The sequence below is a fragment of the Saccostrea cucullata genome, unplaced genomic scaffold (assembly GCF_032062105.1).
Source record: "Saccostrea cucullata isolate Sc308-1 unplaced genomic scaffold, CSIRO_AGI_Scuc_v1 ctg234, whole genome shotgun sequence".
Taxonomy (NCBI): domain Eukaryota; kingdom Metazoa; phylum Mollusca; class Bivalvia; order Ostreida; family Ostreidae; genus Saccostrea; species Saccostrea cuccullata.
In genome coordinates this window covers 59,955-73,215 of record NW_026931351.1, presented here as the reverse complement: position 1 = coordinate 73,215, position 13,261 = coordinate 59,955, and the positions used below count along the sequence as shown (strand labels likewise).

The following is a 13,261-nucleotide window of genomic DNA, read 5'->3' as shown; positions in this document are numbered from 1 at the left end:
TAAGACACCAAGCCTTTGCTTCATGAAAAGAGAAGATGACAATACTTTCATTTTTATTAACAATGATGAAATTTTCAATAAAAATTAAAAAATACATTTTTATAAAAAGTATTCTTTGTACAGAATGTCAAATTGCAATAGAAATAAAATTGGTGACAAATCAAATATGAATGAGCACTTTTCATTTCACAATATTTTACTTCTACGATTAACAAGTGCAAATAAACAATGTTATTTCACAGTAAAAAAATGTAAAAGAGGATTTTTAATCCTTCTCAAATTCTCCACTTTGAACTCGTACATTAAAAAAAACAAGGATTTATAATCAGTCCACTTGTCAATGCCCGAAAGTGTTTCTTCAAAATAGAATAAAATTTTTAAAACTCAGGCTTCCACACAGTCTCGAGGTCAATTCCCTGTCAACACTTGGAGGAATCACCATTGGATCAATGCACTTAAAAACTGGCTTATCCTGAGCCTATTCCAAATGATTTTGAGAATTCAGTATTATTGGGTCCATTTGCATGAAACTCGGAATATCATTTTGCAAATGCATCTGGAGGAATCTTGTTTTGTTTCTGAAAAGGGGAAATGAAACACCTTTACAATCCAAAAACCCATAAATACATTGTACATATGTAGATATACTGTAAACTCACTTATTTTAGCAGTAATCTTACTTTAAAATCTTTTGTGCTGCTAAATGTTTGCTTATTCATAAACATGGTAATATATGCACTATTTTCCAAACAAGATAAATTCAGCATGTGGGAATCAAAATTGACTACAAACTTAATTGGTGTGATTAGGCACAAATATTGTGTTGTTATTGTACCTGCAATTCCAGGAATATTTCTCCAGATTTCTCATAATTCCAACCATTTTGTTCGAGGCATCTGCAAAGAAAAAAAAATGACAATAAAATTTTGTTTTGTAATATACTGATGTAACATACATGTATATAAAAAGTTTTGGGAAATAGTCCTAACAACTGAATAATAAGCTTGATGCTCAATAAACAAAATCCTAATTGCAGTAAAAATAAATGGAAATTTTCAAAGAACAAAAAAAAGAAAATAGGTAGTATTTTTGGCACTTCCGAGAGGTTCCTTACAAATTTTATTGATTAGGACATAAACAACTTACTTGATGGACCATTCGTGGTTCATGCCTGACTGAGCAGCAAACTGTTGAATCATCTGCTGCTGCTCGGCTGTGTATGTGGAGGGGCCAGCCTGTGTGAACGGGGCTGGGGGTGATGCCTCAGGGACAGGGCTAGAAGAGGGGGTAGGGGCAGGGTGCTTAAAGGCTTTCTACAAACACAGACAAACAAAATCAAAGTAAAAATGCAGAATTTATTAAACAACTGTTTAAATCTTGTACTGTTTATTCACTGTGTTGTTTTACATTTTACATCCTATGAACTTGTGTGTATTTATTGTTTCAAATATACATTATGTTCATTTATGAATTCTGATGAACATGTATTACATGTGTCCTAAAAGTTAAATGACTAATACCTGTATTTGATCTCTGGAGGCATTTGTTATTGTCAGCATGTCATTGATGATATTCATTCTGAGAGAAAAAAAAAATGTGAGAACAGTTTAATAACTATAGAAGTATCAAATTCCTATAGCACCCTAAAGTATGTTCATTTCAATAGTCTTAGACCTTTCCACCTGTTTTGGATGTTTTAAAACAAATACTCTTAACAACGTAAGTTTTAAAATGAAACTTCAAAATGTATTCCTATATACAGCTGTAGAAGTGCTTTCTATTGATTGCTGAAATATGACTCCTACTAAAATATGTACAATTCCAGTGACTGTTCCCACAAATATGTACCTATATGTTTGGTTTCAACAATTGTTTCATTCTCATCTGTTTTCAGTATGATTATACATACCCTGCCCCCTGTGGAACTGTAATAAACCGACGACTAAATGCTCTAATGGGAGGTCTATCCGACTTGCTTTCAGCTAAAAGAAAACAAAACTAGAATCCAATTTCAATTTTTCAAATCTAATTTCTCATCTGTTAATTAACAGGAACTAAATTGCATTTTTTTTTTAAATTCTAATTTCAGTTTAATTAAAAGCATTTTATCTTCAACACATCATGACATGACAACTTACTCTCTTTGAACACTCCTTCTACGACAAAACTTCTGAGGTTTGCCTGAAATGATAACATTCCACATTTAAGTAGTGATTTGAAGTATAGTTTCCTTCTACACTTGCTTACAAGAACTTAATAAGATGTGTTAAGGCATTGAAAATGTACAAGCATTTCTGATGAACCCTGAATATACATACATTTCCTTTAACACTTGTTTCCAATGTGTTTAAAATTTAAAATAATAACCTTAACAAATAACATGTATGTGGAGCTCTTAAACTGTCGAAATGAATCAGGATGGAGTTATATCTACACTAGGACTAAGACTTACAGAGGAGTGATCCACATCCACAATAAAGGAGTTGTAGTCATGAGTTGTAGAGGGGAGATCACACAACTGAGCCACAACATTAATCTTCCCTCTCTTTAATACTCTTCTCCTTGCTGAAAAAAAGATTATAACATTATAAGATTATAAGATTATAAAGGTTATAACAGTATGTACATGTAGATACTGTATGAAATTAATGAAAAAAATCAGAATATTCAATTCTATGCAGCTCAGGTGTAGAACAACATAGGTTAATAAGAAAGCATACCTTCCACTTATTGTTTGTTTTTCAAATAATTATATTAAGGGATTTTTTTTTCTTAATTTCAATCAAACACTAACAATTTGCCTCTTAAAATATACATGATTCCATTATTTAAGTATTGATTTTCAGAAGTCTAGTAACTCTCACCTTGACTATCTTTGCTCATCTTTGTAAAGTTTCTGCTTTCTTGAAGATAATTATTAATGTTTGGTTGTCTGAAAAAAAAATATACTGACTACAGGCACCAGTTAAAATACCAGTTTACTTAGGCCTTAGGTCTTGGTCTTAAAAACTCTATTTCATGATGCATAATTTTTTTTTGTTGAAAATTATAATGCCATCAAGTCTATGTGGATCAAGTTGATAACATTAATCTTCAAATTAAAAGATTTAAAACAGTTGCATTTTTACATGATTTACCTTCTTAAACAGTAATTGATATAACTTACGAATACTCTATATTTGGATTCTTGGACGCAGACAAGGAAAAGAGTGCCTGCAATGAAACATTTCATAAAATTATTTTTTTCACAGGTTTTTTTTTTAGGTAAGAATTTTTGTCCCCTAGGTTCTATAAGTAAAATTCTTGGCATGATTTATATGGGAATACAAGTAACAAATGGAATTTCCAGAAATTATTATAAAGATAGGAACCTCATCATGATAAGCTTCCATTAATGGTTGTCTGTTGTCTGAATCGTAAATTGTAAAGAAAGCCTTCAGGAAATTTACTGTGGAGGTCTGTATCTCATCATTGATGAAAAAGCTTCCCTAAAATTCAGAAAATTTCAATAATTATTCGAAATAAAGATGTTAGCTTTTGTAGCTATATATTGAGGTACAGGTTCTGATTTACTTCATGTTACCTACTACATTACATGTTAAAAGCATGCCTTTCATCATTGAAAAGATTATAAATTATGTGTACATTGATAGTGTGTATGTTTCACAAACTGACCTTCACTTCGGGGAGTTCTGAGCTGGTCTCAAGGTCAAAGACAATAGGTGGTGGCAGTGTGTGGCCATCCTACAACAGTGATCAAAGATTAAACTACCATTTTGTGATTCATAGAGATAAAAAAAAAAATTTTAAAGCCATTTAAAATGCATTTAAGATTTCTTATCTATTATTTCAAAATGATACATGAGATATCAGTCATATGTATATGACTGCACTTACCAGTGTCAAAACTTTTGGAAACTTCTTTCTTATGGCACTAAAATGAATAAATTTGATACAGATCTTGTCTTCACAATTTGTCAAAGCTGGATTATTTTACTTAATATCTACCTTTTTATTGTTATGGTATATGTATGTAACTAGTAAAAACTGGTTAAATTAGGTACCATGCATTTAAAAAGATTTTTTCAGTTCAGTTTAAATTTATATCACATGACTTGCCATACTTTGAACAATCAAAGAGTTCCTTCAATTTTAAATTCATCTTAACCCCTTTCAAATTTAAATTACAAAACTATCTGATATTTGATAAAATGTTTGGTTTTCTTCACAGAAAAACTTCCATTGCTACTTTAAACCAATGCCACATTTTTTTTCATTTAAACATAAGCTTCTCAGCCCCCCCCCCCATTTTCTTTTCTTTTTAGGGGGTTACTGTTAGGGTGGAGGGGGTGAGATGTGGATGTTAAATGCTATTTTTTTCTTTGTCATTGACATTGAATTAAATTGGAAATTAAACAACTATAACAAAACATGTCCAATACATGACATCTATCTTTCTAATGAGGCTTATTGGACTCGACATCTTTCCTTATAATAAGGCTTTATTTTATCTCACACTTTTGAGATCTGGATATAGTGGCTTTTTTTTTGTCCAGTTTCATTTTCTGGTATTTTTTTCCTCAAATTTTAGGTTTTTAATATGTTTTTTTTTGTATTAAAATGCTTCAAACATGCACCTAATTGACACACTATTTCATATTTTTTTAAATAACATATTCAGATTTTTTGCTATATTCATGAATTCTTTCAATGTAATTTAATTTTCTGTGGGAAAAAGAGAAACCAATGTAATGGTAAGAGTCAAGAATAAAACTTTTTTCAAAATTTTTTCTCTTTTTCAGACAATCACATACTGTTGAATTTCTATGAATGTTTTCACAACAGCTATATATTGGGTCACCACAACAGTTGAAAGCATTTGATGAACAACATTTCATGCAATGATCAATCATAGCGTCTCATCACAATCAGAAGTGCCAGTTGCCCCTGTTTTAGGTAGTCCCCCCTAAAGGCGAGGGGGATCGTACCCGTCCTTGGGAACAGACTGCGTCACTTCTCTTTCCAGATGTCCGTGACAGAATTCTGCCTCGTGACCAGAGCTCAGCGAAAGCAGGCTCTATCAACATGGAGGCATCATCATTAGACTACAAGCAAATGCACACAATCTTTAAATACTGTAGCACTAGCTATATGTATAGTGCATTGATCTTGGTGCTATAGTGATTTCAGGCATTCTGTCATACAGTGTTCATGGTATTGGTCTCTAGCATAACATTTGGAGGAAAACATTGATCCATAATATCAAACAGTCATATTTCTTTGAACAATTTTGAGAAGTTATTGATTAAATATCAAATGACAGAAAGCTTTGTAAAAATCAATCTCATTCCCTCATTCAATGCCCATTTTTCTGAAAATGATAAGTATGGCAAGTCATTCTGATCATAGTCATCTAATTAAAACCAGTATGGCAGATTTTCCCCAATATGATAATTTTTCCCCATCTTGAATTCCTTATCACCCTCATGCTCCAATCAATTAATGAAAGCAGCACACAATGGTGGAGGAAATCTTCCAGTACAGACATTGCTGATCAGATGGAAGATAAGAAGCTTCCATTACTCCACACAATCAGCTTCAGTCTTCCCTGGAGGAGAAGACCTCGTTTACCCTCATTACCTAATGTAGGAAGTTTGATCTTTGAACTTATCACATAGGTCATTTCCTTCCAGTATCAGGTGTTCAAGCTTCCAGTCTTGTATCTTCCTCAGTTCATCTGAGTGGACCAACTGAATGCAAGATGACAATAAAATATTAAATTAAGGCAGAACAGAAATCAAGGAAAGATGATCATTTTTTCTGATTGCCAAAGGACCTGTACAGGTAAATTTGAAAGGATCAATCAATCAACCTTTAATAGAATTTTTTATGCTGTTAACCATGACATACTCTGACACGAAGTGTCCGTTTCTTTTCAGTTGGCAAGTAAAACCAACAAGAGGCCCAGGGGCCACAGCGCTCACCTGAGCACATTGGCTAAGAAAAAGCACATATCAGATCAGAACTGAAAGTTTACTGGGGGGGGGGGGGGGGGGGCTTGATTTTTAACCCCCCAGGGGTTCATGATTTGAACAAACTAGAATCTACACTACCTGAAGATGATTCCATATTAATATCACTAATCATAGCTTTGAAGTACTTAAAAAGACAATTTTAAAAGGTTTCCCTATAAATCCCTATGTAAAACTTGGGTCAGCCATTTTGGCTCCACCCTAGCCCCGGGGGTCATGATTTGAACAAACTTGAATCTACACAATCTGACGATGATTCCACATGAGTTTCATCTTTCCTGGCCCAGTGGTTCTTGAGAAGAAGATTTTTAAAGATTTTTCCTATACATTCCTATGTAAAACTTGGGTCGGCCATTTTGGCCCCACCCTAGCCCCAGGGGTCATGATTTGAACAAACTTGAATCTACACTACCTGAGGATTATTCCACATGAGTTTCATCTTTCCTGGCCCAGTGGTTCTGGAGAAGAAGATTTTTAAAGATTTTTCCTATATATTCCTATGTAAAACTTGGGTCAGCCATTTTGGCCCCACCCTTGCCCCGGGGGTCATGATTTGAACAAACTTGAATCTACATTACCTGAGGATGATTCCACATGAGTTTCATCTTTCCTGGCCCAGTGGTTCTTGAGAAGAAGATTTTTAAAGATTTTTCCTATATATTCCTATGTAAAACTTGGGTCGGCCATTTTGGCCCCACCCTAGCCCCAGGGGTCATGATTTGAACAAACTTGAATCTACACTACCTGAGGATGATTCCACATGAGTTTCATCTTTCCTGGCCCAGTGGTTCTTGAGAAGAAGATTTTTAAAGATTTTTCCTATATATTCCTATGTAAAACTTGGGTCGGCCATTTTGGCCCCACCCTAGCCCCGGGGGTCATGATTTGAACAAACTTGAATCTACATTACCTGAGGATGATTCCACATGAGTTTCATCTTTCCTGGCCCAGTGGTTCTTGAGAAGAAGATTTTTAAAGATTTTTCCTATATATTCCTATGTAAAACTTGGGTCGGCCATTTTGGCCCCACCCTAGCCCCGGGGGTCATGATTTGAACAAACTTGAATCTACACTACCTGAGGATGGTTCCACATGAGTTTCATCTTTCCTGGCCCAGTGGTTCTTGAGAAGAAGATTTTTAAAGATTTTTCCTATATATTCTTATGTAAAACTTTGGTCGGCCATTTTGGCCCCACCCTAGCCCTGGGGGTCATGATTTGAACAAATTTGAATATACACTACCTGAGGATGATTCCACATGAGTTTCATCTTTCCTGGCCCAGTGGTTCTTGAGAAGAAGATTTTTTCAAGATGCCATTAATTTTTCTCTAATTCATAATTATTTCCCCTTGGAAAAGGGCTTGTTCATTTGAACAAACTTGAATCCTCTTTACCCAAGGATGCTTTGTGGCAAGTTTGGTTGAAATTGGCCCAGCGGTTCTTGAGAAGAAGTAGAAAATGTGAAAAGTTTACAACGACGACGACAATGACGACGACAGACAACGGACAAATTGTGATCAGAAAAGCTCACGCCTTTGGCTCAGGTGAGCTAAAAAGGTAACCCCTGGCATTTAAATAAACATTTCTATTTTCAGAACTCACCTTGTTTTTCCCCAGATTTAATTTTTTGACATTGGGTGCCTTCTTTGGTAATTCTCTCATGGCCTCCAGGGATATCAACCTATTGTCACTGAGGTCTAGTTCTTCCAACTATCAAAAAGAAATGTACTGTAAATGATGGAAATGATCCAAAAATTTCCACTTCTTTTCAAATTGTCATGAAAGAATTCAAAACAATGAACAAGTCACATTCAATAAACAATACAAGTTCTTACTTCTGGAATGTTTTCCTCTATGACCTTTACAACACTATTCATTACACTTCTTCTGCTTAGTGCCATGAATATATTTTCAGCTGCTAATGCTACCAAGTAATCAAAAAATTAATTATATTTAGCAGCATGCTAGAAACAAACTGTATTTCCTAGCTATTAAATTAAGACTTTTATAGAGTTTTAAGAAAACTTAAGTTCATAAAGAAATGATATATTTCAATTACTCTATAATTTATCAGTAAAACAATCTGTGAGAAATTACATTGGTCCTTGGCCAAGCAACTGAGGTTGAGCGATTTAGTGGACGGGTCAAATCTAGAACTCATGCACACCTGTAAAAGATGGGAATTTTTATTTAACAAATGTGTAACTGTCCTCAAAAGTAGGTTTACTTCCATTTTGCATATTACTTTCCTTTTGCTCATTACTTTCATTTTGCAAATGTTGTACATGTACATGTATATGCATAACAAGTAAAACCTTTAAGGTGGGAGACCTACTTTCAGTTTCTCCACTGCTTCACTACTGATCTCTGTAACCGGTGGGGCACTGGGTTTCACAATCAGAATCATCTGAAACAAGACAAACTTTTGCTGTCAAAACAAAATATTTTTGCTATGACATAAAGGGATACCTTAACCGTATCACATATGTAGATATATACACTGTACATTCCTCAATGAAAAATTTAGCTCAAGTAAAAAAAATTTTTACAAAACATGTTCAATAATAATACACACTTACATGTACAAACAAATATTACCTTAAAACCATTGGGTAATTGTATTTTCTTGTCTTGACTTTTTATCGCATTGGCTTCATGTTTTTCTTGCACATAAAATACTGCTTTCTCTTGCTCAAAGTGGAACTATTTCAAAGAAATGTTAGACTTTATGCATGTATAAATAATAGTGCCGGTATATTGACACACCATTTTATGTTACATCTGAAATATTACATGGCACACTAGAGGAAATTCAAATTCATTTTACCCACAAAAATTATTCTCTGACTGGACAATAATTTGATACATTGTAGTTTTGCTCATGAGAAGTTTTCAACATTGTTCTCTGTTTTCACAATATAGAATTTTGAGTCCATGTTGTGATCATATCCTAGTTATATGACAAGATATACATTTCCATGGTTTTTGATCATATCTGATACATCATTTCTTGAAAGGATTTCTAAAATTACCACATACATGTACATGTAATTAAGCTGTTTAAGTTAACACAAATTCCTTTACCCAAGACAGATCATGGTCAATTTCTACAAAAATGGCCCTCTTGTTCTTGAAAGATGACAAAGTAAAGATTGATGAACAAGAAACATGTGATGAATACAAATCTCTTCTAAACCAGAAATATTAATAGAATTCTTAAAGATAAGATCATGAGCTTAGCTTACATTGACTGGGTTGAAGGGTGTATGCAGCCTTTCTGACAAAGATTTCAGTATGAAGTCTTTTCCACCCTTTTTGCCATATGGTATCTAAAAGTGAAAGTGAAAATTTATATTAATAGCAGTTTTCCTTTTCTTTAAGTATACAGTGGACCTTCAGATATCTGGACACCAGATATCCTGATGCTTCAGTATCCCGGCGATTTTTCATCCGAATGGAATTTTTTAACGTTATTTTGTCTTGTTTAACTGGTAATTCAGATATCCGGACAATATATCTTCACATATCTGAACAAATTGACTAGGAACCAATGCGTCCAGATAAATTAGGCTCCACTGTAATATATCTTTTTTTCAATTATAACTACTACAAGCTAAACTTACAACCACTTTATGCCATACGGGTCCATCTGCATCTGTGATTGGAATTCCCATTCTTTGCATCTTTCCATAGTTATCACCTGTGATAAGATATTTTTTTTTTTAATTTTAACAAGATTTTTTTTTTTTAATTACATGTATATACTGTACATATATCTAGAAATCTATAACAGTATAACTTGTTCAGTTTGATAACATGTTGTTATAGTTTATGAGACTTACTATTTTTATTTCTTCCTCTTCCTGAATAATTTCTACTTGGTACACCATAAGGTGAGCTACAAAAGATAAATCAATTTATGAAGATAAATGGAATGTGCATATTAACCATCTTAATCTTTTTTGCAGCACAAAACATGCACATATCTAGAGTCCAAGTACATTTAATTTAGCTGTTCATGTTTTATCGTTTTTTGGTTTTTCTTTTTGTTTTCTTTTAGATTTGACGTTTTTACGATTTGTAATGCTCATCAATATAGCTTTCATTTGTCAAAATTCATCAAACATAACGACTTTTGCTTACACAGCTGAAAAATTGTTTGGATATTGCTGACGTGGCATTAAACAATAATAGTCAATCAATCTTTTGCTTACAATCTTTCCCTAGTTGAGGTGCCAACTGCTTCATCATCCATACTGAAGTCGCCATCGGTGTCTAGTCGACTCCGTGGGTTAGGTCCACCTCTTCCTCTCCCTCTCGGCCTACTGTAACCGCCACCGCCACCACCACCACCACCTTAAAACAAAAGAACAGTAATGTTTTACCCATATTAAGTCTTTTTAACTTTATATAATCTAACGTTTACAAATAGTATTTTACATCTAGATTTTTCACAAAATTAACGCTTTAGAGTGTAATTTGAAAAATCATCCCTGAACAGTAACATATTCTAACAAATAAAGATATTAACAACTCATACACACCAACTTTTGAAAATTTTCTTGAAGGAGATTGTATTCTCGGCATTTTGTCGTGAAAAATAACTATTTGAAGGTTTTTTTTAAAAAATCGATCAATCTAATACCTTGTATCACACACAGTAATATCACTACTTCAAAAAGTGTTTTCCTATCTATCAACTTTAACAAAAGAATAAATACAGTATCATTTGAAATTTTTAAAAAATAGTCTTAACACAAATACATGTGAGTATAGAGCCTTATGTCCTGGTCCAAATGAAGCAGGGTTCGAATTGACCAGAAATCGAATGTTCATGCTCATACAGCCATGTTTTCTGCACACAGAAATACTGTATTGTTCAAAGTGAATCGGTAAAAAATCCGATTTTCGAAAAATCGGTAGATATTGAGGAAAACTAGAGGTACTGTGAGCAATGAGCTCACTAAATGATACCCCCTGCCTCCCATAATTTCCATGTGTTTCTATATATTGTTTTACGGTAATGTGTAAAGAGGAATAACTCGTCCTTTCAAATGTTATCCAGAAGCTTCTATATGTGATGTCATAGGTAAACATATAATGGCAATGTCCATGTTTTGCTATGGGAAACCTAAAATACGTGTCGAATAAAAAAGTAAAATAGGAGGTGCACAATGGAAATATGTAATAAAGATTCTGTGAAAGTTTCATTAAATTTCAGTCAGTAGTATAAGAGGAGTTGCGGATAAGAGATAAAGCGTAACAGATGGACGGACAGACGGACGGACGGAAATCCCAATTACTATATACCCTCCCACTTTTCAAGCGGGGGGTATAAAAATAAATCTGTAGATAAGCAGTAGACAGGGTTCAAAATCAGTAGACTCCAGAAAAATCATGAAAGTTGGCATGTATGACAACTGAGTTGCATGCAATCTCCATTATTTATGTCTCTGCATGGAATATTACATTTCAAACAACTCAAGATTCTTTATTTCTGTAAATTTACAATGAGAAGTTAGATAGCATAGCATTACTGTAAAATAAATACAACATACCTCTCTTCTGGAATCCCCCGCGGTTGTAACTTCCCCCTCGTCCCCCACCGTAACCTCCGTAACCCCTGCTTCCTCTGCCACGATATCTCTGTTTTCCTCCACCTCGACTGCCCCCGGAATCTGACCATCTGTCGTCATGTTCTGCATTAATAATTATGATACAGAGAAGAACATAAAAAAGGGAACAAATTGTCTTTTCCCTTTATATAAAGGTATCAGTACTTCACAATATAACTGCAGAACTGTACATCTGCTTGAGAAAATTCAGACAGATAAAGCAAAGAGCTACAGATCCAAGCATTGTAAAAACCTTCAATTTACGCCGTTTTTTTTTTTTGGTCGCTACTTTAGGTATTTATTTCGTGTAGTTTAAGCTTTCTCTGGATTTTAGAATGGTATCCTATAATAATTCATATTTTTAACTCTTATACTTGATACTTTCTTTACGTTTTAACCGTCCAAAACAGTCCTGCATGTATACAGATTTGTAATGTCGGTTTATAAGAGTTCCATTTCAACGTCTGTAACCACAAACAGCCATTTGCTAGCGTTGAGAGGTAAGTAAATGATCAGGAATCGAAGTTGAACATATGATTAATTATCAAATACCATTTAAAATTATTTTCATAACTGGGGAAAGTATCAAATACACGAAAAATACCCATAGTGAGCGACAAATAATCGTCAGCATACATCGAAGGTTTGTTACAATGCTTGGATCTATAGCTCTCTGCTTTATCTGTCCAAATTTTCTCAAGCAGTGAGCTACAGTTCTGCAGTTATTAACAATAAAAAATATATTTTTTTATATAAACCTTTACACAAAAAGGGCACATTCCCGTTATCCTTTGGGTCTATATCTTTGGGGGTTATTTCTATTTATTGATCAGTATACACACATCAGAATCTATACTATATCTTAAATCATATGTGGCTACAAGATCATGATGTAATTTTATAGTTTATACAACATATGTGATCTTGCCACCCTATGTGTATGGTACATGCCAGTAATTTCACATGCGCAGATGAAAGTGAGCGCTCTTATGAATGCCTTTATCAGTTTCATTTAGAGAAATTACTATTTTACACATAAAAGGTCAATACCACCAAATGAACGACTGCCATCTCTACCAGTTGTAACAGAAAAATTGGACATCGTTTCTCCTTTGACCACAGGCGTTGTTTACGTCATCAATATTTCGGTCGTAGTTGCTTACTTTTAGAATCGGCATGTTCCGGAAAACTAAGGTTCTTTTATCTTTTTTTTTTTTTTAAAAAAAAGGTAATAAATATAAAGCTTCTGAGCATACTGATAATATGTGAGTTTACTGGATTACTATAAAAGACAGGCGTAGATCAAAGATTTTTTTTTCGGAAGGGGGGGGGGCTCTAATACATTCAAAAAAGAAAGAAAAAATTCCAACCGAGAAAAAATAACAGAAACTCATTTCTCAAACGTAAGAAAACCATTTCAAGTGGGAGAGGGGTGAATTTTTAATCGCTGACTTTTAAAGCTTGATACAATGATTTTTAATAATTAATAATTTCACATTCTAAGGAGGGAGGGGGGGTTCCAAGGTCACGTTTTCTTGGTTTAGTATAAAGTTACACGTAAAAATAATATTCATGTTCGACGTCGATATTGACGATATCGACAATGTAATGTCG

At 33.8% G+C, this 13,261-nt stretch overlaps 1 protein-coding gene across 1 annotated transcript; it reads right to left on the bottom strand.

Moving 5' to 3' along the window:
* Window positions 1-41: 41 nt before the first annotated feature.
* Window positions 42-12,810, bottom strand: LOC134232305 (nuclear RNA export factor 1-like). Its single transcript, XM_062714258.1, has 24 exons — window positions 12,698-12,810; window positions 11,591-11,731; window positions 10,247-10,388; window positions 9,875-9,930; window positions 9,656-9,732; window positions 9,278-9,361; window positions 8,631-8,735; window positions 8,368-8,439; window positions 8,130-8,199; window positions 7,868-7,956; window positions 7,635-7,742; window positions 5,641-5,750; window positions 3,898-3,934; window positions 3,676-3,744; window positions 3,372-3,488; window positions 3,167-3,213; window positions 2,865-2,932; window positions 2,453-2,565; window positions 2,139-2,181; window positions 1,910-1,982; window positions 1,521-1,578; window positions 1,147-1,313; window positions 836-896; window positions 42-578 (listed from the first exon to the last, which is right to left on the bottom strand). Exons 1-24 carry the CDS (start codon window positions 12,747-12,749, stop codon window positions 540-542), a joined length of 1,998 nt encoding a protein of 665 aa, XP_062570242.1. The 5' UTR covers window positions 12,750-12,810; the 3' UTR covers window positions 42-539.
* Window positions 12,811-13,261: the final 451 nt, after the last annotated feature.